Source organism: Podarcis gaigeae (assembly GCF_964106915.1).
Source record: "Podarcis gaigeae genome assembly, chromosome: 10".
Classification (NCBI taxonomy): Eukaryota; Metazoa; Chordata; class Lepidosauria; order Squamata; family Lacertidae; genus Podarcis; species Podarcis gaigeae.
Genome location: NC_139686.1, coordinates 75,795,407 through 75,822,951, shown reverse-complemented (window position 1 = coordinate 75,822,951; position 27,545 = coordinate 75,795,407). Strand labels below are relative to the sequence as shown.

At 43.9% G+C, this 27,545-nt stretch overlaps 1 protein-coding gene across 6 annotated transcripts in view; it reads left to right on the top strand.

Moving 5' to 3' along the window:
• The first annotated feature begins 13,302 nt into the window (after positions 1–13,302).
• ITPR2 (inositol 1,4,5-trisphosphate receptor type 2) overlaps positions 13,303–27,545 on the top strand; it is a 322,485-nt gene continuing 308,242 nt past the window's right edge. For 4 of the 6 annotated variants that reach the window (XM_083701230.1, XM_083701229.1, XM_083701232.1 and 1 more), the window contains exon 1: positions 13,321–14,039. In XM_083701230.1, the coding sequence (XP_083557356.1) occupies positions 13,948–14,039 (92 nt within the window). In that variant the 5' untranslated portion in view covers positions 13,321–13,947. Of the gene's footprint in view, positions 14,040–27,545 lie in introns of all 6 variants that reach the window. The other 2 variants (XR_014555821.1, XM_083701231.1) reach the window with 2 other exon arrangements.

Genomic DNA, 27,545 nt, shown 5'->3' with positions numbered 1-27,545 from the left:
CGCGCCAAAAAATTTCCTAAGTTCCTTCAAGGCAGCATTTTGTGTCGCCATTAGGGGCCTGACCCATTCCCGGGCCCAACAACATAGGCTACCCTCTCCCCATCATCAGCAAAGTCATTATGCTGCAGTTCCAAAGCATACTCTATTTCCGTTTGGAACGCGTTATAGTCCTAGGGCTTCCCCCCAAACTTGTGTACCAGTCCCGGTACCTTCCTTGCGACGGGGGTGGGTCTGACCTGTGCATCCTGCGCCCACCTTTCGTCTAGCCACGCCGTCAGCAGAGCCACATGCTGTTCCAAATCTCGGTTCCTCTCCACCAGATTTTGCACTCCAGCTGCCTGCTCCGTGGCGCCTGCTCCTCCGGTTTGGCTCATGGTGCTGCCTGCCTGTCACTGTGCACAAGCAACGTCAGGGACTAACGGATTGCTGTAATGGTTATATGGGGTTGCTTGTGCGTAAGTTGCCGCCACTCCTGGCTAGGTGGCCTGGTTAAACCTTTCCTGGCTGGACAGCCCTTCACTTTGTGGCTGTTCAGTCGCTAGCAGAATCCGTCAGTGGGCGTTTCTTGAATTTCTTCCAGCAAAGAAATTCTTTGACGCCAAGTCTACGCCTACTTTCCCTGCGCGGAAGTCTTCTGCGCAGGGTGGGTGTGGGTAGCGGAGGACCTGTGCTCTCCCCGCTGGTCTCCGGCGAAGAGTCCTGGAGCCCTCTCTCCGATTCCCCCATCCGCCCCCCTTTATCCCTGGTGTTACGCTGATTTCCTTCCCCCGCTGCTGAGTCTCCTCTCTCCCTGCTGGGCCCTTCTCTGGCATCGCTTGGGAGCCCTGCCTCCACTCCTGGCTCCGATGTCAGTTTCCTGACAAGTGCCATCAGAGAATGAGCTTAAGTGAGGCCTCCTGTAAGAGAGCAGAGATGGTTTTGAGGGGGGAGTAGTCCAGATACCTTCCCATTTGTGGTCTTCAATTGGGTGGCCTAAATCTTATTAACATATCTACCATGTGAAGGCCTCTAGGCTCCCCCCACCCTACAGTTATTGTTTCCTATATGCCTGCATCTTTTGATCGCAGTTTACGTTAAAATGTTATACATCTTTCAGATTGGGTTTTGGAAACTTGTGAAAATGCTGAAACATATGAAGATGGCTAAATTGTTTTGTGGTTTTATTTTTTGTTTTGTGGTTTTATTTTGATAGACTTCTGGAGGCGGCGCGAACGGCAATGGCGGTCCTCCTTGCGCTGTGAGGAGGAAGCTCTACAGAAACGGGTCATCCGCTACGGCAAAGCGGAGACCCGCACTGAAAAACCCCAGGCAGCAAGAGCCTGGGGACGTGGGACTCGGCGGGTGCCAGAAGCGGCCCTTGAAATGGAGAAGAGACCCCGTAAGGAGCGTCTGATCGTGGAGGGGGTCGCGGCGCTGTGAGTCGATCGCTATTCTGTGGAGTGAAGCCGCGCAGCTGCTGTCGGTGAGCGCTGACCTTTTTTCCTGAAAATATTCGGAACAGAAAAGCAACAACCCGTGAGTAAGGAAGGACTTTTACAACTTGAGTCTAAATTAGTGGAAATTTGGCTGAAAGCGGAGAGATGTAAACAGGAGGTCCGTCTTCCGCTGCTACTTAAACTTCAAAGCAAAAAGAGCTGGAGGTGTGGAGCTATTGAAGAGGCTTTTAAACTAACTGATTTGAGCATTCACTGAAGCTGCTTCTAAGTAAAGTAAGGACTTAACTCATTTACATGATTCATCTTTTACTTGGACTGTGTTAATCTTCTGCTTTGGGAACTACAATTTTGACTGAGAAGCCCAGGTACTTGTGCTGCCTGAATAATAGAACTGTCAGTTTGCAGATTTGGCTATTGTGTATCTGGATTTGCAACAATCTGAGGGTTTTTGGATTTGCTACTTTGAAACACCAGTTGGCACTTGTCAGAAACAATGTAATGCTGTTAACACCAGCTCTGCTAAATACTAGCCACTGAAGGTCTTTGGACATTAAATTTGATTTTATTGATTTTATTTGATTTGGCTTCTTCCCTCAAGACATTCTAAGCTCCCTCTAGAGGACTTTGGACTTACAGCAGCGACACTACTTTACTTTCTCTTTCCTTTCCTCCTATTTGACTGTTTGCTTTTGGGCTGCTGCATTCTCATGGGAACAACTCAGTTTGACCTTGACTCCTAGATAAAATTGGAATGAGCGGCACAAGAAAAAGGGGAGCAAGAACTAGACAAACAACTTTAACCTCAGCCTTACAGACACGTAGATCATCTGTACCTACTCTGCCGTTGGCAGGGGAAGAAGAAATTGTACCTACTCAGCCGTTGGCAGGGGAAGAAGAAACTGAGCAGTTACAGTTGGAAGATATGGCCTCAGGAGCAACTGCTTCAATTTTAGAGAAAATTTATGAAAAATTGGAGTCTTTGGATAAGAGAGTGGAATCTTTGGACAAGAAAGCGGATGAACAAACAGCCAAAATTGACCAAAATACAGCCTGTCTAAATAAAATAACTGGACAGGTGGCACAGAACGTACAAGCAATAGGGCAGTTAACTGAGGCCACTGCAGAAAATCGTAAATTGGCGGAGGCTACTAGCCAAAAAGTTGAAAATTTAGAACAAGAGGTAAAACCATTTTATAAACAAGTTGGAGAGCAACAGATGTATTTGTCTATGATAGAACTGCGGAATCGGTTGAAGAAGGAAACTTAGTTGAGTTCTTGACCAAAGAATTTTCCAAGTTCTGGCCTATACAGGAGGAAAAGGACTTTAAAATTGTGTCGGCTTTCAGACTTGGAAAATTTGCAAAGAAAGACAAGCCCAGAGACTGTTTGATAACTTTGAGGTCGAAGGAGGAAAGGGACAGGATACTGGGCCTACACTACGAAAAGTCACTGGACATTTTGGACAGAAGAGCTGAAATTTACAAAGATATCCCGAAACAACTGCTGGACCTTAGATCCGCCTATCTTGAACTGGTTAGACTGTTAAGGAGCAACTCAATCATCTTTAGGTGGGAATTTCCTCAGGGATTATCTTTCACCTTCAGAGGGAAGAAGGTTAAAATCAAAACACTTGAAGACAGAGATAAATTTATGACTGCTTACGGAGAGGACCTTCAGAAAGGAATTGAAACACCTTTGGGGCTTGGAGCATCTGCTGTACCTCTATCCTTGGAACCTGAAGATCCAGAGAAAAAGATACCACCCCCAGAGAAATAACAGAATTGTTCAGGATGTCTCTGCAACTGCTGAGCTGGAATATTAATGGGTGCAACTCCCCGGAAAAAAGGAGGAAGATATTTCACATATTGAAAAAAGAACAATTGGACATTATTTGTCTGCAAGAAACACATGTGACTAGGCTCCATAAAAAAGTGCTAATAAATAAAAGATTAGGCCAAGAATTTATTTCTTTGGATCGAGTGAAGAAAAGAGGAGTGGTGATTTATGTAAAGGAGAGCCTGTCACCTAAACTTTTATTCAAAGATGAGCAAGGAAGAATTTTGGCAATCGAGATACAATATCAAGGAGAGAAGTTTTTGATATTAGGAATTTACGCACCAAATGAGGGGAAATCGGAATTTTATAAGAAGTTGCATGAGAGCGTCCTGGACTATCTGGACTATGACAACATCATTATGATGGGAGATATGAACGGCGTGGTATCAACCAACATGGATAAGTCACAAAATTAAAATGTGACAAAAGATGGCAGACTACGTAAGACTTTTTTCGAATTGACTGACAATATGGACTTGATTGACATCTGGAGGACAAAGAACCCCTTGGGAAGAGAAGGAACATTCTTTTCTGAAGCCCAACTGACATGGACGAGAATCGACCAAATATGGATATCTAGAGGTCTGGCACCTAAGACCAGAAAGGTGGAAATCTGCCCAAAGACCTGCTCCGACCATAATGCTGTAAAGATGGATATGACACTACTACCTTTAGATGGAAGATGAATGACAATTTGTTTAGAGATCAGGAGATTACCAAGAAGGCCCAAAAAGTTCTGAAGGATTATTTTGAGATAAATTTGAACACCACGGTGGAAAAAAGAACCATCTGGGACGCAAGTAAGGCCGTGATGAGGGGGTTCTTGATACAACAGAATGCTGTAAAGAAAAGGACACAAAATGAGAAAAAAGATAAGATTCTGGAGAAAATTAAAGAATTTGAGAAGAAGTTAAGATCAAACCCGAAGTCACAGCCGATTCTGAGAGAAATTAAACTCTACCAAGCACAATATTCCAAATTGATAAACCAGGAAATAGAGTGGAAAGTTAAACTAATGCAACAAAGAACATTTGAATCGGCGAATAAATGTGGGAAACTGCTAGCATGGCAGTTGAAGAAGAGTCAAAAACTAAATACAGTTACAAATTTAGAGATTGAAGGAAGAAACATTCAGAACCCTGTAGATATTAGAAAGTGCTTCCAGAGATATTTTAAAAAACTATATACTCAAGGGCCGCAAGATGAGGCTGAGATAAAACAATTTTTGAAAAAGAATGGACTACCAAAATTGTCACAAGAAAATAGAGTAATCCTGAACTGTAAAATAACACGACAAGAGATTGAACAAGCCATTCAGAACATGCAATTGGGCAAATCTCCAGGGCCAGATGGGCTTACCTCCAAGTATTATAAGACATTGAAAGACTATCTGATACAACCACTGATGGAGGTTAGCAATGAAATTTTGGAGGGGAAGAAGGCGCCGGAATCGTGGAAAGAAGCGTTTATCACATTGATACCAAAATTGGAAACTGAAAAGACACAACTCAAGAACTATCGTCCCATCTCTCTTCTAAATGTGGATTATAAAATATTTGCAGATATTTTAGCAAGCAGATTTAAAAAAGTTTTAAATGAAGTAATTCATAAGGACCAGGCAGGCTTTCTCCCAGGTAGACATTTGTTTGCTAATACAAGGAACATTATTGATATTTTGGAGCTCTTGCAAACAAATATCAATACAAAAGCAGTGTTAATTTTCATAGATGCAGAGAAGGCCTTTGATAATATTTCTTGGAAATTTATGAAGAAAAATTTGGAAGGGATGGGAGTGGGACGGGGTTTCGAAAATGGGATAGACGCAATTTACTCAGAACAAAAGGCTAAATTGATAGTTAACAATGTGATTACAGAAGAGTTCAAAATTGAAAAAGGAACACGACAAGGCTGTCCTATTTCCCCATTGCTATTTATTTCGGTCCTGGAGGTGCTCTTGAACATGATTAGAGGGGACCGGTTGGTTGAAGGAATTCAGGTCGGAGCGAAACAATATAAACTTAAAGCGTTTGCAGATGACCTAGTTTTGACTCTACAGGAGCCAGAATCTAGTACGAAAAAAGTATTACAACTGATTCAAGAGTTTGGTCAGGTGGCGGGATTTAAATTAAACAAGCAGAAAACTAAGGTACTGGGGAAAAATTTGACAGTTACAGAGTCAGAACGGTTTCAGAAAGAGACAGAGTTAAATGTGGTTAAAAAAGTAAAATACCTAGGGGTAAACATAACAGCAAAAAATCTGAGTCTATTTAAGGATAATTATGAGAAATGCTGGTCAGAAATTAAGAGAGACTTAGAAAGTTGGACAAGACTGAAACTTTCCTTGTTAGGCCGAATCGCTGCTGTAAAGATGAATGTATTGCCAAAAATGCTGTTTTTGTTTCAAACATTACAGATTGTGGACAAAACGGAGTGCTTCCGGAAGTGGCAGAGAGACATTTCCAAATTTGTCTGGCAGGGCAAAAAGCCCAGAATTAAGTTTAAGATACGGATACTTGTCGCTAAGCATTGGAAAACCCAAGATCTACCCACACTGGAAGAATGGCAGATGCAACTGATAGACTACATGGAACTGGCCGAGATGACTGGCAGAATCCGAGACCTGGGAGAGGAGACGGTAGAAGAAGACTGGAAAAAATTTAAGATTTATTTGCAAAAATATTGCAAAATGTATGAATGTTAAGCAGGATGCTTGATTATAAACAACTTGGCACCATTGAAACAGACGAAGTGAAGTATGAAGATAAGTCAAATTCAAGAAAAAACAAATTTTTAGATAATTATTAGGCTAAGTTTAATTTTTTAAGGAGTGAAATAAACGTATCTAAAATTTGAGATATAACATTGGAAAATTAGATAGTAAGGATGGAGATAAGGTGATAAATTGCTGGTTTAACTTTTATAATTTGGAACGCAGGAGCGGGAGATGTGAGGAAGTCCAAAGGAGATAAGAAAATATGTTATGATATGTAATATTTTTGCTTGCTTTTTTATATTGTAATCAAAAAACCCTTAATAAACATTATAAAAATAAAAATATTTTGATAGCATCAAAAATGTCTAAAAAGAATATACATTCAGGGTAAAAAACGGTTATCATTATTATTTTTTATTCAGTTTATACACCGCCCTATACCTGGTCTCAGGGCAGTTCGGAGGTCTCAGGATGGTCCCTTCCACGCATAATCCTAGTTAGAATAAGCAGAAAAGTAACATCATTCTCAAAAGGTGGTTGTTGTTGTTGGCATCCATCTGTCTTGGAAGACAATAGAAGAGTGTGCCTTGAGGGGTGAAGTCAAATGGTTGGAGAGTTGCAGCGTCTGGTCACTGCTGTGGATATATGACCTGACTGACAGTCTCAAAATGTACTGGACTGTAATGTAGTATTTTTGCTATATTTTAAATTACCAGAGAATACATAAGGAAGAAGTTCTGGGTTCCTTTAAAGTTCCTTGCAGCTCAAAACATGTGGACTATTTCCCCCAGAACATGACAGTGGAGCTGTGGTGATACTCCAATTTTATTATTATTTATTAAATTTATATACTAGCTTTAATCAGTAGCATGGTCAATATGAGGAAATGCCCAATGTATTATGCTACTTCCTCCTAGATTAATTATAAGTCTGAAGCAGTGATTCTACTTTACAGTCTTGATACTAAGCTGCTTAGCTTTATCCAGGATGCAGCTAATTGGTTTTTGCCTCAGAGTAAAGTAACATTCATTTTTCAAACTGCATGAACAATATTCAGAAGCAACACATTCCCGATTCAAGATGCTAATTTTTTGATCCAGAGGGATTCATGCTTCTCCGCACTCTACAATTGCCATCAGTCACTGAATGTTATCTAGGAAATGCTGTGAAATTTTTAAAATGTCATTATGTTTACTATCAAATTCTAATATTAAATATTATTTCACACTAACCATCAAATAAATGTCAGATGTTTTAAACTAGTTTCTGAGTAATGCTGCAAGCTTATCATAGTTCGTTAATTAAAAAGAAAAGAAAAGCTGAAAAACCACTACTGCTGATCTTCCTGTGCGATAACTAGAGAAGAATTTCTGGGTGTATAGGAAACACTGTTAATTTGCAACAGATGATATTGAAAACCAGACTGTCCCTTGTGTACTGTGTAAACATGCCAGAATCCTCTGCAGTGCTGCCTTTCACCAGTTCAGACAATTTGTCCATGTAGCGCAGAGGCCTTTTGCATTGTCCATGGCAGCTGCCCCAGAATCCTTTGCAATGCACAGGGGTTCTGTGGCAGATGTGAATACAAAAGATGTTCCTGGGAAGTTAAACATCTGAAAACTACTTGGCTATATCACTGCATGCCAGCCAAATTTAAGGCAGTATATGTGGCCCAAAAACTGCATGTGGGTTTTAACAAATCTGTGCACTTCTAAATTGCACTAACTAGCTCAGAATGTATATCTTATAAATGTCAATCTCATTTATCTGTTTGGACATATTGTATATATTAATAGATAGGTTTAAGTTGGGATTGATGGATTATTTTTATTGTTAATGTGAGCTGATTATGTTTCTTTTTACTTAGCATATTTGCAATATTAATTTACAAAATACTTAATTTAATTAATTTACTTTTTATGATTTAGGAAGCATTAACTTGGCAGGTAGGGTGTATATGTGAGAGTTTCTATCTCCCCCTCTAGCTGCACTCCTTCTCACTTCACTCACCAACACTACCTACCCCCACCCTTAGACCTTGCTAAATGGTACCCTTGCTAAATGGTACCCTTTGCAAAAACACCTCTGCACCCCTGTCTTCCCATAGACTGGGAACCAGCTAGGCAGAATGAAGTCTCAGCTCATGTGTAGCAGTGACAGCAGAGAGTGAGAAGCCTGGTCTTCCGCTGTCCACCATGGGTGCTTCCTCCTGCTCTTGCAATCAGTTGGTACTTGGGACAGACCAAGGAGGGGGTGAACTTAGCATGGCCTATAGACTCAGGACCACTTGCCATTCCTGAGGTGCATCCATTTACCCTGCATGCTGTTGTCTCATGTGAGCCACCTGGTATGTGATGGCAGCAGTAAATCACAGGTCAGCTGGCCAGCACTTCTGACTACCTTCCTCATTACCACACTTCTTCTTCTTTAAATATTTTTATTAAAGATTTCTTAGTTTACAAAAACACATGCATTGTCTCTTTTTTCAAGTTGTGTTTTCTACAGATCATTTTCATTTGTTGCAAGTCATTAATGTTGCATACAGTGTTAGGCTAGGAAGAAAATAGCTGGAAAAGGGGGGGCAATGCTTCTGTTCTTCTACTTAGTGTATGTGTGGGGTTTTGTGTCAGCGTCACTTGTGTGGGTTCTCTTTCTAGTCGCTTGTTGTATTTCCTTAAACTCAAACATAGTAATAAATAACTTGCAAACAGTGCAGAGCAGATGGCAAAAATTTTTCACCTTTTCACCCCTTGCTTCTCCCTGTAAGACCTATTGCAGTCGTTAAGAGTCGTCAACAGGCTCATCACAGCTATCTGCCAACCACCCATTCCCACCACCCTTCTGAGTAATACCCCTCCCCACCTTCTCACTATATAGAAGGGTCTGGAAACTTCTGTTTCAGTGTATCTGAAGAAGTGTGCATGCACACGAAAGCTCATACCAAGAACTGACTTAGTTGGTCTTTAAGGTGCTACTGGAAGGAATTTTTTTTGTTTTAATTGGTTTGAAACTACTTTGCACAAATCATAGCAGTTGCAGCCCACTCACCCTGCAAATCCTGTACAACCTCTTTTCTATTTTCCCAGTTTTGTGAAGTGCAGACATGGGGAACTTCTGGCACCTGGGCTGTGTTAGGCCCAGCAGGGGTTGTAATTTGGCCAGTGTGGCCATTTCCCCCAAGCCACACCTACCTGTAATAATAATAATAATAATTTATTATTTATACCCCGCCCATCTGGCTGGGCCTCCCCAGCCACTCTGGGCGGCTTCCATAAAAACCAAAAATACAGTAAAATATCACACGTTAAAAACTTCCCTGAACAGGGCTGCCTTAAGATGTCTTCTGAATGTCAGGTAGTTGTTGGTAGCTTTGACATCTGCTGGAACGGCGTTCCACAGGGCGGGCGCCACTACCGAGAAGGCCCTCTGCCTGGTTCCCTGTAGCTTTGCTTCTCGCAATGAGGGAACCGCCAGAAGGCCCTCGGCGCTGGACCTCAGCGTCCGGGCAGAACGATGGGGGAGGAGACGCTCCTTCAGGTATACTGGACCGAGGCCGTTTAGGGCTTTAAAGGTCAGCACCAACACTTTGAATTGTGCTCGGAAACATACTGGGAACCAATGTAGGTCTTTCAAGACCGGTGTTATATGGTCTCGGCGGCCGCTCCCAGTCACCAGCCTAGCTGCCGCATTCTGGATTAGTTGTAGTTTCCGAGTCACCTTCAAAGGTAGCCCCACGTAGAGTGCATTGCAGTAGTCCAAGCGGGAGATAACCAGAGCATGCACAACTCTGGCAAGACAGTCCGCAGGCAGATAGGGTCTCAGCCTACGTACCAGATGGAGCTGGTAAACAGCTGCCCTGGACACAGATTTGACATGTGCCTCCATGGACAGCTGTGAGTCCAAAATGACTCCCAGGCTGCGCACCTGGTCCTTCAGGGGCACAGTTACCCCATTCAGGACCAGAGAATCCTCCACACCTGCCCGCCTCCTATCCCCCAGAAACAGTACTTCTGTCTTGTCAGGATTCAACCTCAATCTGTTAGCCGCCATCCATCCTCCAACCGCCTCCAGACACTCACACAGGACCTGTCTCACACCTGGCATCCTATCGCATCAAGTTAAGAGCAGGTAAAAATATGGCTGTAAAGGAACAATTGAGAGTCTTATAGTGGATCATTCCTTAGTAAGCAAGGCTCGCTGTCAGCGCTGACAATAATTCTTTTTGGTATCAACTGCACTAGGGAGCTTCCAACGGAAAAATCCCTAGTGCAGCTGATCCCTGCCAAAAGCAGGGCCTTGCTGATTGGTGCTGAGAGCAAACCTGTGCTCTGCAGCCTGCATTGAGTTCAAGCTTGTCTGAAAAAGAATAAAGGAAAGACTGGAGTCAGTTGATTGACAGGTATGTGGCTCTGCCAGCTGTCAAAATGGCCTGCAGGGGAGCACCCTTTGTGTAGTGTTTAGCATGTTGAACTAGGAAAATGGCCCTTCAGCTATGAAGCTCACTGGATTAGCTGGGAGCAGTCACTATATCTTAGCCTAATCTACTTTACAGAATTGTTGTGAGGATAAAAGAGGCAGGGAGAAAAACTATGGTCACTGCCCTGATTTCCTTGGATAATAGGTGGGAAGCTATCATCTTAAAATGAACATTTTGTTTTTTAAAAATAGCTGACTTTAAAAAATCATGCATTTCTTTCTTTACACATTTCCCCCATTTGTTTGTTGATCCACTGAGGAATAACAGCAAAGAGTGTTGTGGTTCCTTAACTGTCGGCTGTACCATTAAGCAAAGGGTAGGAGCTGCCTTGGGCAAATCAGGCCCAAGTATCGAGCTGCTGCTGAAGCTTTGTATGCCTTTATAACTCCCCTGTGAAGATAAGTTATAGCATTTGGGGCTTTTTAATTTAGTGATCGCCTTGTTGTGGCGAAGAGGCTTGAATAACTCAGAGAAGCTCTGAGCTATGTCGAGTGCCTGGTGTGCTCTGGTCCATGGGTCACTGTTAGGAATAGGATCGATTGGTCCTAGAACAATAGGATTCAGAATGCAGCAGTCTGATTGGTCCACAGGCGCCACCCAATCCAGCTCCAGGTGGAAGTGAATCCGCAACCTGATTGCCCTACAGGAGAATCCCGGAATTAGCCAATCAGGTGCGGCCCATTGTGTAAATAATGTATATAAAGCAGACATTATGGGGGAACTTCCTTTCCTCGCTACTATGAGCTGAATAAAGAACATGAAATCCACACTCGACTCAGAGTATATTTCAGTCATGAAGAGTCAGACACAACTAAATGACTAAACAACAACAACAAATTTAGTGATAAAAAGCTGTAACATGCTATGGTGAAAGTGATATGGAGAAAGTGGATAGCATTTCTACCTCTTCTATATAACTCATGGATATTAAATGAAGCTGAGCAATGGAAAATTCAGGACAGACAAAAGAAAGTACTTCTCCACGTAGGACAGAGTTAAGCGCTGGAACCTGTTGCCACAGGAAGCATTGATGGCCACCAGTTGGATGCATTAAAAGGATTAGAAAAATTCATGGAGGATATGGATATGATGGCTATGTTCTGTCTCCATAACTGAATGGTAAAGGTAAAGAACCCTTGGATGGTTAAGTACAGTTAAAGGCAACTATGGGGTGTGGTGCTCGTCTCACTTTTCAGGCAGAAGAAGCCAGCCTTTGTCCACAGACAGTTTTCCAGGTCATGTGGCCAGCATAACTAAGCCACTTCTGGCACACAGAAATGCAGTTTACTTTCTCACTGCAGTGGCACCTATTTATCTACTTGTGCTGGTGGGCTTTCAAACTGCTAGGTTGACAGAAGCTGGGACAAAGTGACAGGAGCTCACCACCAACGTGTGGATTTGAACTGCTGACTTTAAGCCCAAGAGGCTTAGTGGTTTAGACCACAGTGCCACCCACGTCCCTATAACTGAATACAGCAAAAGTAATTGGTATGCTTCTGACTACCAGTTGCTGGAAACTGCAGCAGGAGAGATTGGTGTTGTCCTTGGGTCCAGCTTGCAGAATTTCAGCAGGCATCTGGTTGGCCACTGTGAGAACAGGATGCTGGACTAGATGGACTATTGATGGACATGGTCCAACAGGTCTTGTGTGCCACACAGCCTGCCCCACATCCCCTAAAGTAGTCAGCTGCCCTCAGGTATGGTGGAGTAGCTGTCTCATAGCCTGTGTTAAAGTAAGATCCAGCTTCTGTGCTTCAAATGGGACAGCGGTGTGCGTGTGTCATCTTGCCCTGTGCCTCAGGCAGCAGAATGTCTTGAAGTGGCCCTGCTCCTTGAAGACAGATGATGCATGTGATGCTGAAGCAGACTCTAGCTCAGGAAAGCTTATTCTACCAAAGAATAAAGGTGCCCCAGGATTCCTTGTTGATTTTACTGCAATAGACTGAGACCTCTCCTCTGAAATTTGTCACAATATGATTCCCCTTTTGCATCTGTATTCCTGGACAGCTGAAAAAAGCAGACCTTGTTGGCATCCGTCTGTTTCAAGACACAATGGAAGAGTGCGCCATCAGGGGTAAAGTCATACCACTGGAGAATGACAATTCCTGTTGTAGCTATAGAGACCAATAAGGGATAGACATGTTTTATTGCAGCTGGGGCAGATGAAGGCATCCAGATTTGCTGTTAGAGATGCACCATGGTGTTTCTTCTCTCTGTACTCCTCTCAGTAGTTATTCTGTAGTCACTGGTGTGGATAAACAACCTGTAGGGTTAATGTTGCCAACTTTCATGTCACAATTGCAGACATCTTTGTATCACAGAGTTGGTCTGTCAACAGGTTTGGTGTCTGAAGCCAGCTCCCCACAAAGCACATCCCTGGGTATCCTGCCATCTGCCGTTCTGTGTACATGACCAAGACAGCGTAGAGGTTGCTGACACAAAAGTGCAACCATGCTGGGAATGTGAGCTTGGGAGAGCTCATTAGGAGTGTGGTGGAGTCTCCTTCTTTGGAGGTCTTTAAGCAGAGGCTTGTCAGGAGTGCTCTGATGGTGTTTCCTGCTTGGCAGGGGGTTGGACTCGATGGCCATTGTGGTCTCTTCCAACTCTATGATTCTATGATTCTATGTCCTGCCATGTGATGCCCAAAATCTTCCTGACAGCACATATGCAGACCGCACTGAGGCGTCCTTCCTCTGAAAATACAGCTGGTTATAAGTAAGGTAGCACGGCATGAATCACCTCTCCACATTTCTTTGAACAGCACAGGCAGAGATTGCTCAGCAGAGAACACACCTTGGGGCATTCCGCTCCCCCTCCTCTTTTACCTTCCCTGAGCTCCGCCCCACAGCGCAGTCGGCTCTTGCGATTGGTTGGGACGACGCCGAGAGCCTATCCTCAGCTGACTCAATGGGAACCAGCTCTTGGGGGTTTTTTATTTCTTTATTTTTTGCAAGAGTTTTCAGTTTAGGCAGAAAAACCTGGAGAAATCAGGGCGCTGGAGCAGGGCTGACAAGAGGAGAAGAGAAGCGGTGGTAAGGTGCAGGAAGAAGAGGCGCAGAAAGAAGCGTGGATTAAAAGAGTTAAAAGAAGACAAGGAGTTAAACGAAGAGGCGAAAAGGAGAAGGAAGAGGAGGGTCTGACGAGCAAGGCTGCAACTGCTGTAGCAGGGACCACGTTTCCTGCGCTTTTGGAGATAAGCGCAAAAAGGCGCAAAAAGAGGGAGCCTTTTGTGGAAAGTGGCAGCCCAGGAGCAACCCCCGGAGTTAAGGGGGCTGCTGGGTCTGGGGTTCCCCCCGCCCCGAGCTGCAACATCTCCTTGGAGGCACGGATCGCCACCAGCTGGCGTTGTTCGTGGCTGGCTGGGTGGGCAAAGAACTCATTTGCAAATTGACCGCCCCGCTGGTTTGCCCGAACACTTTTTTGCAAGGTATTTTTTTAATAAAGGAGTTTTGGTAGGCAAGAAAACGCGTCGAAGATGAGACAAGATGTCTGACAAAATGTCTAGCTTTCTGTACATCGGGGATATCGTCTCCCTCTACGCCGAGGGCGCGGTGAACGGCTTCATCAGCACTCTGGGGTAAGGATTGTGTAAATGGGGGGATCCCGCCTCGGCGGAGGGCTGCGCGGGTGCGCGCTCCTTTGGTTACCAGCGCCTTGCTTTTAGAAGACCTTCCCTGTGCGCTTCTTGCAGTCCTTGTTTACTTTCGATTTCCTGGGGAGCTACCGCTGTTCAGCCTTCTTTGACTTTGAGAGAAAAAGGACACCAAAGTTGTAAGGCACCAGAAGCAACAACTGGAGAGGAATGGGCAGCGGCCGCAACCCTAGCACTGAAGCTTAGGAAATCATTTTAAGAAGCCGGGTCTCTTAAACTTCGGGCAACTTCGCTGCGTGCAGCCGTAACCGCGCGCTGGCCCAGCTGAAAGTGAGGGCGGCGGCGATCTAGCCAAAAGAAACAGCAATTTTAAGACGCATTTGTATCCGTGGGAAAGGGGTTGCAGTGTAGTTTTGTCCACGACTGCCCTGTTGAGTTCAGTGAGACTTACCTCTAAGTGAAGTGGGTTACATAGGATCGCAGCCTTAAGCAATGTGCTCAGTTTTGCCAGGGATCAGTGAGATTAAAGCGCTTACCCTTGCACACCTGAGCCTATGAATGCTTGCCGGAAGTAAGCTTCGCTGCTTACTTCCCAGTAAACACGCACGAGACTGTCATTTCTTATTTTCCCGCTGCTGCTGCAGTACTGATGGCTAAGCTATTTACTTACTGTTGTAAGTAAATGCTGATACCTTTTTTTGTTGCATTCCGTACATTACCTATTTGAATCTAATAATCTGCATTAGCTAGAATGTGCATTTGATTTTAAAACGTCATTTTCAGTTTGTTTATCCCACATTCACAGTGTTCATATGTATACCCAAATAGCCCAGGAGAAGCACAAAAGTGTCTTCAGTATCATATGTGAAAATATATTTTGGTATCAAAGCAAAATAATAATAATAATAATAATAATAATAATAATAATAATAATAATAATAATTTAAAAAAATAAAAGTGTGGGGAGAAATTGGTCTCATTTTTTTATAGGTTTTGAAAGATCTTATTTTAGCTGCTGCAAACTAAGGGAACTGCAGATTTTTCTTTGCATAGTCAGTTCACGTGTGCATGATCACTGATGACTTTGCTCCATGTGTATGTCTTCCCATGATAGGAGATACACTTTTTTCTTTTAAAGTAACCCTCTGCTCAGTTCTTTAAACAATAAGCCATTTAAGCATGACCAGGAGCCTGTTCTCATGGATGTTAAAAGTTTATGGATGTGCAGTTTATTCACCCGAGTCAACTGAGGTGCCCATTTTCAAGCAGGGGGCTTATTGCGTAAACAGCACTTCCTGCTGAGGTTTCTGCTTTCATGCGATTACTAAAACAACAGCTCCTCTCTGCAATAGCTGCTTTCACGATAAGCTTTTCAATCAATCAGCCTGATAATAGTTACCATGGCATAAACCTGGTCCGTAAAAACAAAAAGATAGTCATTATGCCACTGTTGATGTAAGAACTACTTCAAACTTTGTGGTATACTTCATAGGTATAGTGAACAGTGACTACCACAATTTATCCAAGGGAATGTGGGCTGAATAACTGTACTTGATTGAATATTATAGTTGACAAGCCTCCAGGTTTCCACAGTGCAAACTTGCATTGGTTTCCAGGTTTTATGTCACATTTCTGTTCTCATTTTTGTATCTGTATCTGAATAGGTTGATGCAGATAGTCTCCACAAACAGATGTTCCTGGCCTGCATCACTTGGAATTTCAAGGGGGCTATTGTTGAATGCTTCCCTGTACACACACAAAAAAGACTTTATTCACATATAAAACTAGATGTCAGGAAGGTTTATAACTTACCCATTCCCCTAATGTGTTAGTTCTCTATAGGTTTGAATGGGGGAGCATTTAAAACTGATTTGCAGTCTGAATTTGTGCAGTCTAGGACAGACAAAAGGAAGTACTACTTCATAAAGCACATCATAGTTAAGCTATGAGGTACAGTATCACAAGATGCAGTGATGGTTGCCAGCTTGGAAACCTTTAAAATGAGATTAGGCAAGTTGATGGCATGTGATGCTTCCAGTGGCTACTCTTCATGAATACCAATTGCTGCGGAGCAGGAGACTGCTGTTGTGGTCCTGTCTGCTTGTGGGTTCTCCATAGGCATCTGGCTCGGCCCTGTGTGAAGACATTACTAGGAGAAAGAGTCTTTGGTCTGACTCAATATGGCTGTTGTTCAGTTTTATTGCATGATCTCAGTTAATGACTGCAGTGGCAGTAGCCGCCTAGAGTGGCTGGGGAAACTCAGCCAGATGGGCGGGGTATAAATTATTATTATTATTATTATTATTATTATTATTATTATTATTATTATTAAACTTAACCTACACTGTGTATTGTTACTGCTTCCTAGAGTTTTGTCTCCCAGTCACCAACTTTCAGTTGATGGGGCAGGGGAAACTAGTCTGGCTGTAACCCTTATTGTGGGGAGTCTGAAATCAGTAATCTGAAAGTGATTGTGTCCCAAAATTAAACTAAAGATTGTCAGATTTATGCTTCTATCCATGTGTTGATTCTTTCTGCTAGAAATAATGTTCTGATGTTTTTAATGTTTGGTGTTTTATCACTTTATTATTATTAATAATAATATTCTGTTGGAAGCCGCCCAGAGTTGCTGGAGAAACCCAGCCAGATGAGCAGGGTATTATTATTATTATTATTATTATTATTATTATTATTATTATTATTACAGAGCAAACAGGTAAACAAGGAATGGTACATATATTGTCTCTACTTTCAATTCATATTCTTTTTCACAGTTCATTTATGTTTGGTGAGAGACATTTTTTGTCATAGACATCTTGCAGTTGGGGAAAACGGGAGTGGGGGAGAGAGATGGGGATGTTGTTCTTTCATTCTACATATTCTTAATGTAGGGGGGTTGTGTCAGCATCACATGGGTAGGTTTTCTGTTTGTATATTTATTTATTTTTATTGATATTGTGAGAGGTTAGCATTTCCAAGATTGGTTGGCTGTATTTAGTTGATTGCGGTGTGGCTTACTTGTGGAAGATATTTGATAGGGCTAGTTCTGGAGTTGCTTCTATTACTTGTTTTGTTATTTTGGGAATTTCCTGTGGCACTGATATCCAGAAGGATTGGACTTTGGGGCATTCCATATTGTTCTCTTCTTGATGAAGACTAAATACGTTTAGACTTTGGGTACAATACAGCAAATTTATATGCACTGAACTGAGAGATCAGTGGAACTTACTTATCAGTAGATATGTAAAGGATTGTGTTAAAGCCCATTGATTTGAAACCAGTGGGTAGATAGCTTGATCATGCCTTATTGATTGGCACTCATTATTATAATTGTTAACTTCTTAAGCACCGCTCCGCTATGCTTGTCAAATTGTATGTTTGTTTAGCCTTTAAATTGTGATTTCAATGGGCCTGAAAACACTACTCGGGCACTTCATAAATGTGTTTGGTGATGGCTTTCTATCTTTACATAAGGGTATACAGTGGTACCTCAGGTTACATATGCTTCAGGTTACAGACTCCGCTAACCCAGAAATATTACCTCGGGTTAAGAACTTTGCTTCAGGATGAGAACAGAAATTGTGCTCCGGCGGCGCGGCAGCAGCAGGAGGCCCCATTAGCTAAAGTGATGCTTTAGGTTAAGAACAGTTTCAGGTTAAGAACGGACCTCTGGAACGAATTAAGTACGTAGCCACAGGTACCACTGTAATGCAAGAGACATTCTTTTGAACACTTCTTTACTTGAAGGCTTTGTAGCATATGAAAGCTTCATGAGTGCAACTTTGATGATAAAGATATACTGATAGCATATTCTCCCAACTCTAGAGAGAAAAAGAGGGATACTTCTAAAGTATATTAACAACCTTTTTCTTGCACTATGGAGAATAGGAGGCCGTTTTGCTTCCACACTTTACATATTTATGAAAGCTAAGAATTTGAGTGGTGTTTTTGTTCTTACAGGAGATCTGGTTGTACTTTATGAACCAGAGCTGCAGCCCAAGCAAACTGGGTTATTGGAAGGGTGCAGTTTGTGCCCATGTACATGTATTTACATTCATGTGCCCTATTTATAACGATGTGTTTGTCTCACTCAGAGATTTAACTACAGTGGTACCTCGGATTAAGTACTTAATTCGTTCTGGAGGTCCGTTCTTAACCTGAAACGGTTCTTAACCTGAAGCATTACTTTAGCTAATGGGACCTCCTGCTGCCGCCGTGCCACCGGAGCCCTGTTTCTGTTCTTATCCTGAAGCAAAGTTCTTAACCTGAAGCACTATTTCTGGGTTAGCGGAGTCTGTAACCTGAAGCGTATGTAACCTGAAGCGTATGTACCCCAAGGTACCACTGTACTTCTAGAGAATTAATTTTGTTGGCGAACACTTTTATTTGTTTTGAGAAGACATTCCTTATCTCTCCCAAATTCTGACACCATTTTTTTTTACCAGAGACTCCCGAAAAGAGGAACGGCATTTACATTGTTTGTGGTCCTACTGTAATTCTCTCTGAAAACCAATGGAAAGCTTTATAATAGTTTCCATGATGTGTATTAAATCCAAAGCAAACATACACGCTCATGAGGCAGTCAGTAGATGTGTCTCATGGATTGTCTGAATCATGAAAGGTTTGTTGATGTACTCTGGAACAAAGCAGCTCCATCCAGTTTGGTATGTGGTTTGCTTTTGAAATTCCAATTTATCTGTAATAAAACACATAGTAGTGGCTTTTATTCTCTGGACAGTTACGCTCCTTAAACCATGTGGGTTTTAATGGATTTAAACAGTATAAACTTGTGAAAAAATTCAGCCAAACTGAGAAATCTACTCTAAAGAAGACATACACAAACAGTTCTGCAGCAGTTCTGCCTTTCATGGGATTTCTACACCATAACCATTTCTGGTGATTACTGTTTTACACCAGTTTTACAGTCATTTACAACAGTTTATAGATCTGCAGTTCTCACTGTTCACTAGGGTCTACCTGTTCATTAAATAAGTTTAGATGTGTGGTGTAGGTGTGCCCTTATTCTAAATAAATGTTTTGCAAAAGTAAACATGATCTACAATATCCTGAAAAGCGAGGAGCAGCATGGAAGCGAGTGGCCACTGTTGTGACGTGGGGTTTGTGATTTCAGCTCTCTTGACATAATATGCTGGAGACAGTTCTCTAGTAACACTTCTTTATTAAAGCAAACAAGACTGAAGACTGAGGAGGGGAGAGCTACATTTATAGGGACAGGGAACTAACTAGAAAGGATACATTTTGGATGGAACAATATCAGGCAATCACAGTCTTGCCTTTTGGAGGCAACCAATAAGGCAGAGGATCCAAATACAGCAGCTTAAATGAACCAATAGTAGCTGTACCCTCTGGAACCAAAAGGCAGTTACTTTACCCTAATGCAAATACAGACAATAATAATGCAGATATAAAATCCTTTGACTCAATACACAACACCCCTCCCCCCCCTAGTGAGCACAGCAGACGTAATCTCTCAGGTACTGTGGGGTCCTACAACTTCTACTTGATCTCCTGACAACAGGTGTTGCCAGTTCTGGATTGGGTGTCACCTGTGGTAGGGGGGCTGCTATAGGGGTTTCGTCAGGAACAGAAGGAGTCCCAGACATCTCAGGGTCCCCTACCTGTACCTCGTCATTCTGAGGACTAGCAGACCCTGGTTCATTTGCTGAAGCCCCTGGTGATTGCACCTCTGGGCCATTTTCACTCTGGTCTTGCAGCTCTGCGTCGTTAGCCAGGGATGAATTATCAGACTCCTCCCTGCTGAGCGCCTGGCGCCTCAGCTGATCTATATGTCTCTTCCAAACTTGCCCATTTTCCAAGGTCACATAATAGGACACAGGTCCACTAGCCCGGGTGACCACACCAGCTACCCACCGCGAACCTCGTGAATAGTTCCTCACCCAGACCAGATCTTCAGGGGCGAAATACCTTGTTGTGTCAGACTCAGCCTGGGGGTTTGCTCTTGAATTACGGTTTGGCATTTTATCCGGGTGGACATAATCCAACACCGTTACCAATCTTCTACCCAAGAGCAGCTCAGCTGGCGACTTGCCCGTCGCAGTACACGGCGTCGCATGCTGCAAAAATAACATTCGCGCGATGCGAGCTGACCAGTTACCCTCCACTAAGCGCACAATGGATTCTTTGGCTGTTCTTACCATGCGCTCCGCCTGCCCATTGGAGGATGGGTGAAAGGGCACGGATGTGACCCCTCTTATGAAGTTATCAGCCAAGAATGCCCTGAATTCTTGGGATACAAAAGCTGCCCCATTATCTGATACAATGGTCTCGGGTAACCCGTGGGTTGCAAACAGCTGCCTCAACACCTTGATTACGGCAGCTGATGCCATGCTAGGGACCATTGCCACTTCTAACCATTTGGAATATGCATCGACGATAACCAAAAAGACCCTCCCCTGGAATGGCCCAGCAAAATCTAAGTGCAGCCGGCTCCAGGGAGATCTGGTCTGCTCCCACCAGTGAACTGGTGCTCTGGCCACTTCTGGCCGCACCTCTTGGCATGCTTTGCATGTTCGTACCCATTGTTCTATGTTTTGGTCCATTCCAGGCCACCACACATAACATCGGGCTAGCGACTTCATCCTGACCATTCCCGGGTGTCCCATGTGAAGTGTCTCAAGAACCCTGTTTCTCAGTGGTGCTGGGATGATCACCCTATCTCCCCACAGGAGACAACCCTTATGCATGGATAACCCGTGCTGCCTTGTCACATAAGGCCTGAATTTGTCTTCATGCGGACCACCTGGCCACCCCCTCCCCACCCAAGTGAGCACACGGGAGAGAACAGCATCTTTCCTCGTTTTCTCAGCAATATCAGTAGCCGTTACAGGAGCCCCCGGAAGTGTTTCCAGCATCATTATGTGCTCCGCTGGAGCAGGATCCTCATTGCTCCCGCCAGGAAGGGGCAATCGACTCAGCGCATCAGCGTGGCACAACCGCTTCCCCAGCACATGGGTCAAGGTGTACTGGAACCCGTTCAGGAATATAGACCAACGCAACATTCTGGGGGAGAGAATTTGTGGCGTTTGTTTGTTCGGGTTGAACAACCCCAACAGTGGTTTGTGGTCCGTTTCAATGGAGAAATGACGACCGTACACATAATCATGGAACTTTTTGATTCCTGCCACAATTGCAAGCGCCTCTTTGTCAATTTGAGCATAGTTGCGCTCCGTGGGCGACAACGTACGGGAATAGAAAGAGATGGGCTTTTCCGACCCATCCGGTTCCCTATGACTCAGCACCGCCCCCAGGCCGTATTGAGAGGCATCACATGCCAGGATCAGCGGCTTCGATTCATCATAATGAGCAAGGACGCTCTTGCTACTCAGCATTCCTCGCAAAGAGTCAAAAGCCTTCTGCTGCTCCTGCCCCCATCGCCACACATTCTTTTTCTGCAACAGTCTGTGTAATGGTTCAGCTACCGAAGCTTTCTGGGGTAAGAACGAATGATAAAAGTTAATAAGTCCCATGAATGACTGCAACTCCGTCTTGTTCTGTGGTCGTGGTGCCTCGATGATGGCCTTAACCTTAGCATCTGTGGGGTGGATGCCTGATGCATCAATTTTAAACCCCAAGAATTCCTCAGTTGGCACCCCAAAACTGCATTTTTCCTTTTTTAGTTGCAACCCCACCTCCTTGAACTTGAGGATCACTGCACGGACACGCGCAACCAGTTCCTGTGGGTCTTTTCCAGCAATCAAAACGTCATCAAAAAATGGCAAGACCCCCGGCAGACCTCTTAACAGGTGTTCCATGAGCCCTTGAAAAATCCCTGGGGCCACACAAACTCCAAATTGTAATCTGTTAACTCTGAATGCCCCTTTATGTGTGACAATAGTCTGTGCTTCCGCTGATTGTGGGGTTACTGGCAGCTGTTGGTAAGCTTGTGCCAAGTTTGGCGAACACCTTGCCCCCAGCCAGTTTAGCCAACAGATGTGATACGACTGGAATGGGGTATGAGTTTCCCCTGAGTGCCTTATTGATAGTACATTTGTAATCAGCACAGATCCTGACTTCCCCATTTGCTTTAAGGGGCGTGACGATTGGAGTCTCCCACTTAGCGGAGTCCACGGGTGAGAGAACTCCCTGCTTGACCAATTTATCCAGCTCTGGTTCGATCTTGGGTTGCAGTGCAAATGGCACTCGCCTTGGTTTGAGTCGGATTGGGGCCACCCCAGGGTCCAATTCGAAGTCAACTGGGGGCCCTTTATAACAACCCAGTTTTCCATTAAAGAGACCAGCAAATTCTTTACATAATGCCTCACTCATCTCAGGGCAGGTTTGGATTGAATTAAGCCCTGATATACTCAGTCCCAGGGTGGGGAACCAGTCAGTGCCCAGGAGGCTGGAGCGACTGCCCTTCGCAATCACCAGTTTGAGTACCGCCTGTTTGTCCCGGAACTGTACTCTCACGGCACACATTCCCATGACATGGATGCGGCCCGCTGAGTATGACTGCAAAGTTGCCGGGAAGGGCTCCAGAGGGGGCAACTTACCCCTGGGGAAGAATGTCCTCGCGGTCTGGTCCGACACGATAGTGAATCCAGATCTGGAGTCCACCTCCATGTCGCACAGCTGACCCTCAGTCTTCACCTTGACGTGTGCCTTGCCTTGCGCTGGAAACTGCACGACCCTCCCGTTGATCTCCGTTACGTAGTGGCAGTCCTGTAGAACGTGGGTTGCTGTGGGCGGTCTGCGATGCTCCAGTCAAGGTGCTCCTGTCACTCCCAACGCCGCCGATCTACAGACCCTGGCGATGTGACCTATCTTCCCGCACGTCCAGCACATAGCATCCTGGAAACGACAACTCTTCTGCTCATGGTTTCTGCCACAACCAGGGCACCTGCCTCGGTGATCTTTGTGCACTGTGCAGGCCTGACGCACTGACTCGACCCCACGGACTGGGCTCTGGCTCGAAGTAGCCTCTAGTTCGTCCATGGCATGCGCAACTTCTATCTGTGGCTTAGGGGCCCTGCGACTGGCATCAAGCTCCTCTCTTTCATAATTGTCCGTGGCGGTGGCCTCCTTCAAGGCTGAAGCAAGGGTAACCTCTTCTTTAGCCACGATGCGTCTTCTGGCTTTCTTGCTGCTCAGACCACCGATAAAACGATCCAGGAGAGTCTCTTCCAGATCTTGGAAGTCGCAGTGCTGAGCGAGCTTCCGCAGTTCAGCTAGAAATGCAGATATAGACTCCCCAGCACGCTGCTGCCTCTTATGAAACTCCATCTGCCGGGCCATCTTGGTCTCAGTAGGCGCCAAATGGCTTGTTAGACAGGCAAGAATATCTTTGAGAGATGTCTCACTTAGCTTCGCTGGAGCAAGCAATGCCTTGGCCAGCGTGAAGATCTCAGGCCCACAGTAGCTCAGGAATGTGGCCCTTCTTTTGCTGGCATCGGTGATCCCTTGAGCCACCGTGAAGAACTCGAAGCGTTCAACGTAGTCTTCCCACGTGTGGGGCTCTGATGGCTGGAAGGGCTCCAATACCCTTGGACTCTCCATTGTCCTGTGTGCAGGGTCGTCTTCTCAGCTGGCCAGTGAGTCTTGTTTTAGCTTCAATCCGGACTCTGAGGCAGGGCTGCGTTAACCGCTCCTCAGCATTCCGGATCCCACCTTCGTCGCCAGTTGTTGTGACGTGGGGTTTGTGATTTCAGCTCTCTTGACATAATATGCTGGAGACAGTTCTCTAGTAACACTTCTTTATTAAAGCAAACAAGACTGAAGACTGAGGAGGGGAGAGCTACATTTATAGGGACAGGGAACTAACTAGAAAGGATACATTTTGGAGGGAACAATATCAGGCAATCACAGTCCTGCCTTTTGGAGGCAACCAATAAGACAGAGGATCCAAATACAGCAGCTTAAATGAACCAATAGTAGCTGTACCCTCTGGAACCAAAAGGCAGTTACTTTACCCTAATGCAAATATAGACAATAATAATGCAGATATAAAATCCTTTGACTCAATACACAACAGCCGCCACTGCCACAGACACCGCTGCCACTGCCGCTCCTCGCTTTTCAGAATATTGTAGACAGTGGCGGGTTCTGGCAATTGGCGGGCCGGATTGAGGACTCTGGTGGGCTGGATCCAGCCTGCGGACCTTAGTTTGAGGACCCCTGCTTTAAAGTAAAGATCCATAGATTTAGCTAAGCATTCTTTACACATTGCAAAGTATCATTTCTGGTTCCTGGGGGGATGTGCACCAAAGTTTAAGTTAACAGAGACTAATGCATGATTAGAGACTGTTATAGACCCAATTTCTGCATTCACCACCTGATGAAGATCACCTTTTGGTATTAATATGCATGACATTGATTTACAGTGGTACCTCAGGTTAAGTACTTAATTCGTTCTGGAGGTCTGTACTTAACCTGAAACTGTTCTTAACTTGAAGCATCACTTTAGCTAATGGGGCCTCCTGCTGCTGCCGCGCCGCTAGAGCACGATTTCTGTTCTCAACCTGAAGCAAAGTTCTTAACCTGAAGCACTATTTCTGGGTTAGCGGAGTATGTAACCTGAAGCGTATGTAACCTGAGGTACCATTGTAGTGGCTTTCCCCATTAGAAGCAATATCTTTGAAAAAAGTGAATATGAGGGCTAAATGGTGGACATATAGAACTGAAGTAGAAAATCAGGTAAAATTAAAAGACTTTGAAGATAAGAGAACTGGTAACAAATTGGTCACAGTTTCATCAATTAAATGATATTTCTAAGACAGAAGGGTTTTAGTTATGAGTTATCAAGATTTCAGAAAGATGTCTTAGAAAATAATACAAAATTATTGTTGAAAATGTATAATTTGCTCCTGGAATGGCATACAAAAGACGAACTGGTTAAATCAGTGATGATACACTGGGCGAAATACTTGGGACATAATATACAAATTATGGACTGGGAGAGGCTATGGAAAACAGATTTGGAATTTATGGCATGTTGTTCATTGAAAGAAAACGATATGAAAATGATGTACTGGTGGTATTTGACCTCTGTTAACTTAGCAAAAATGTATAGAACAAGCACAAATATGCTGGAAATGTAAAGAAAAAGAAGGTACCTTTTATCATTTTTGGTGGACGCGTAATAAAAAAATTCTGGGAGATGATATATAATGAAATAAAAAAATGTTTAAAATAACTTTTGTTAATAAACCAGAAGCTTTCTTATTAGGAATTATAGGTACCAAGATTCCAAAAGACCAGAAAGCAGCTGCACGGATACTACTAGCCCAGAGATGGAAGGAAGAGACAATCCTGACCAGAGAAGAATGGCAAATCAAGATGATGGACTATGCCAAAATGGCAAAATTAACTGGGAAGCTCAGAAATCAAGAAGACAAGAACCTTAAAAAAGAATGGGGAAAGTTTATAATTTATTTATGAAACCACTGCAAGCAGGTTAACACATTTTCAGGATTTTAACCACACTTGTAAAGTAACAGAAAGTATAGATAATTTAGGATAACAATTTGGTTAAGTATTGATATGCAGTTGTAATTATTATGTTATGCTTGTTAGAGTGGAGTCCAGATCCTTTTCATGCATAAGGAAGCAAAACAATTTCTTTCTTCTGTTCAGAGTTGTCTTATTTCTTTATGCCTTTTTTGGTTGTCCAGGCTGAAAGGGTACTCTTGTGTGCTTGAACTGGGTAGAGGCGTTGAGGAGAGTCTTGGAGCTGGAGCTCTTTGAGAATGTTGTCAGCCTGCTAGTTATCACCCAGGTTTTGGTTTGTGCTGGACTATGTCTGCTTCTTTTAGAGCTGATGTATAAGGTCGAAGAGCCCTCCGCCATCCCAGTGTGGCTTGGCTGATGCCCTGGAATATTTCAATGGTGGCTTTGCTGTATCTTAGGTTTCTAAGCTTCAGTAGTGCTTTGAAAAATAAATGAGCCTATAATGTTCAAAGTGAATTTCTAGATCTCTCAGGGTTTCCCCGTTCTGCTTTCGCCTCTTGGAACCCGGTCAGCTCTTTCTGTGTCATTGGGGGATAGTGGTATGTTTAAATTCAGGGAGAGTATCCAGTCAATAATGAACTGAACCACATCCCCACTTCCTGGATCTCTAGTAGGCCTCTTAGATGATTCCCCCCCCCCACCTTTCCCGTCTGATTGTTCCTCCAGCTTCATAACTAAAATCTTCAGTCATTTGTAAGAGCTGGATCTCAGACTGGTTGGTTAGAGCAAGATTGTGTGCATTATTTGCTGTTTTAGAAATATCTGATATTTGGTTAGAAAACATATCAAATTTCTGCTCAAATGGAGCTAGAGCATTGGTTGCCAGATGTGAAATGTATTGGCATTATTTTCAGCTCTCCCACCCCACTACTTAACCATATGCCTGTCTGAACACTCTCTCAGAAACTGCTCCTTTTATTTTACCTTCCAAAGTACTGGCTCCACTCCCCCCCCCCCCACTAGCTCTCTGGTGGAGTTCTGAGGTACTACATCACCAGACTCTGGTCTGACTCTGCTGTCCATCACAGTCATCTGGGGTAGCTAAGGGGCCTGGATTGGGTTCCTATCTGGTAAAATGACCAGATCCAGAAGAACCACGGCCAGCCAGCTCTGCCCACCCCTATGTTCTGCTGTTTTGGGGCCCTTCACTAGCCATTGCCAGCCAGAACACTGTTGGAGGTAACTTTTCAGCCACCCTTGCTTTTCTTGGTTGCAGTGGAGGCCTCTGTTACCCAGCCAAGCGACCTCTCCTTTAGCTTGACCACCTCCAGCAGCAGTGGCCAAGGGGTACCAGAATTGTGGTGTACAGTGGTACCTCGGGTTAAGAACTTAATTCGTTCTGGAGGTCCGCTCTTAACCAGAAACTGTTCTTAACCTGAGGTACTACTTTAGCTAGTGAGGCCTCCCGCTGCCACTATACGATTTCTGTTCTCATCCTGAAGCAAAGTTCTTAACCCAAGGTATTATTTCTGGGTTAGCAGAGTCTGTAACCTGAAGTGTCTGTAACCCGAGGTACCACTGTATCTCCATGCCAAGAAAAAGTCACCTGATTTATTTCTCCATATCAGGTTGCTCTTTAAAAGGCACAGGATCAGAGACTGGGGCAGGATTGGAAACGCAGCTGAGTGGTAATGATGTGGGTTTCCTGGAAATTTTTGAAACGTTTTCCACAATTATTTCCTGCTGCCCAAAATTAATGGCTATTGATTCAGTGTGTTTATTTGATTTACATTTAAGCAACAAAACAAAGCACATACGTCATATTAATTCTACCTGCTGTGCAGAAACTCTGAAAAGTTTTTCCAATAGGAAAATGCTGTTGAGTGGAAATATGTGGAAAATATTAGTTTGTGTAGAAAGTAAATACAGATCAAATCCAGCACAGGCCTAACTGGAGTGGAGGTGGGGAGTGAGGATCTCTTTGAAGTTCAATCTTTTACACCAGAGATGGTACATACTGCAGGTTTTCCCCCAGCTTCGTCAGTTCAGAGCGTGTCTGTTTGT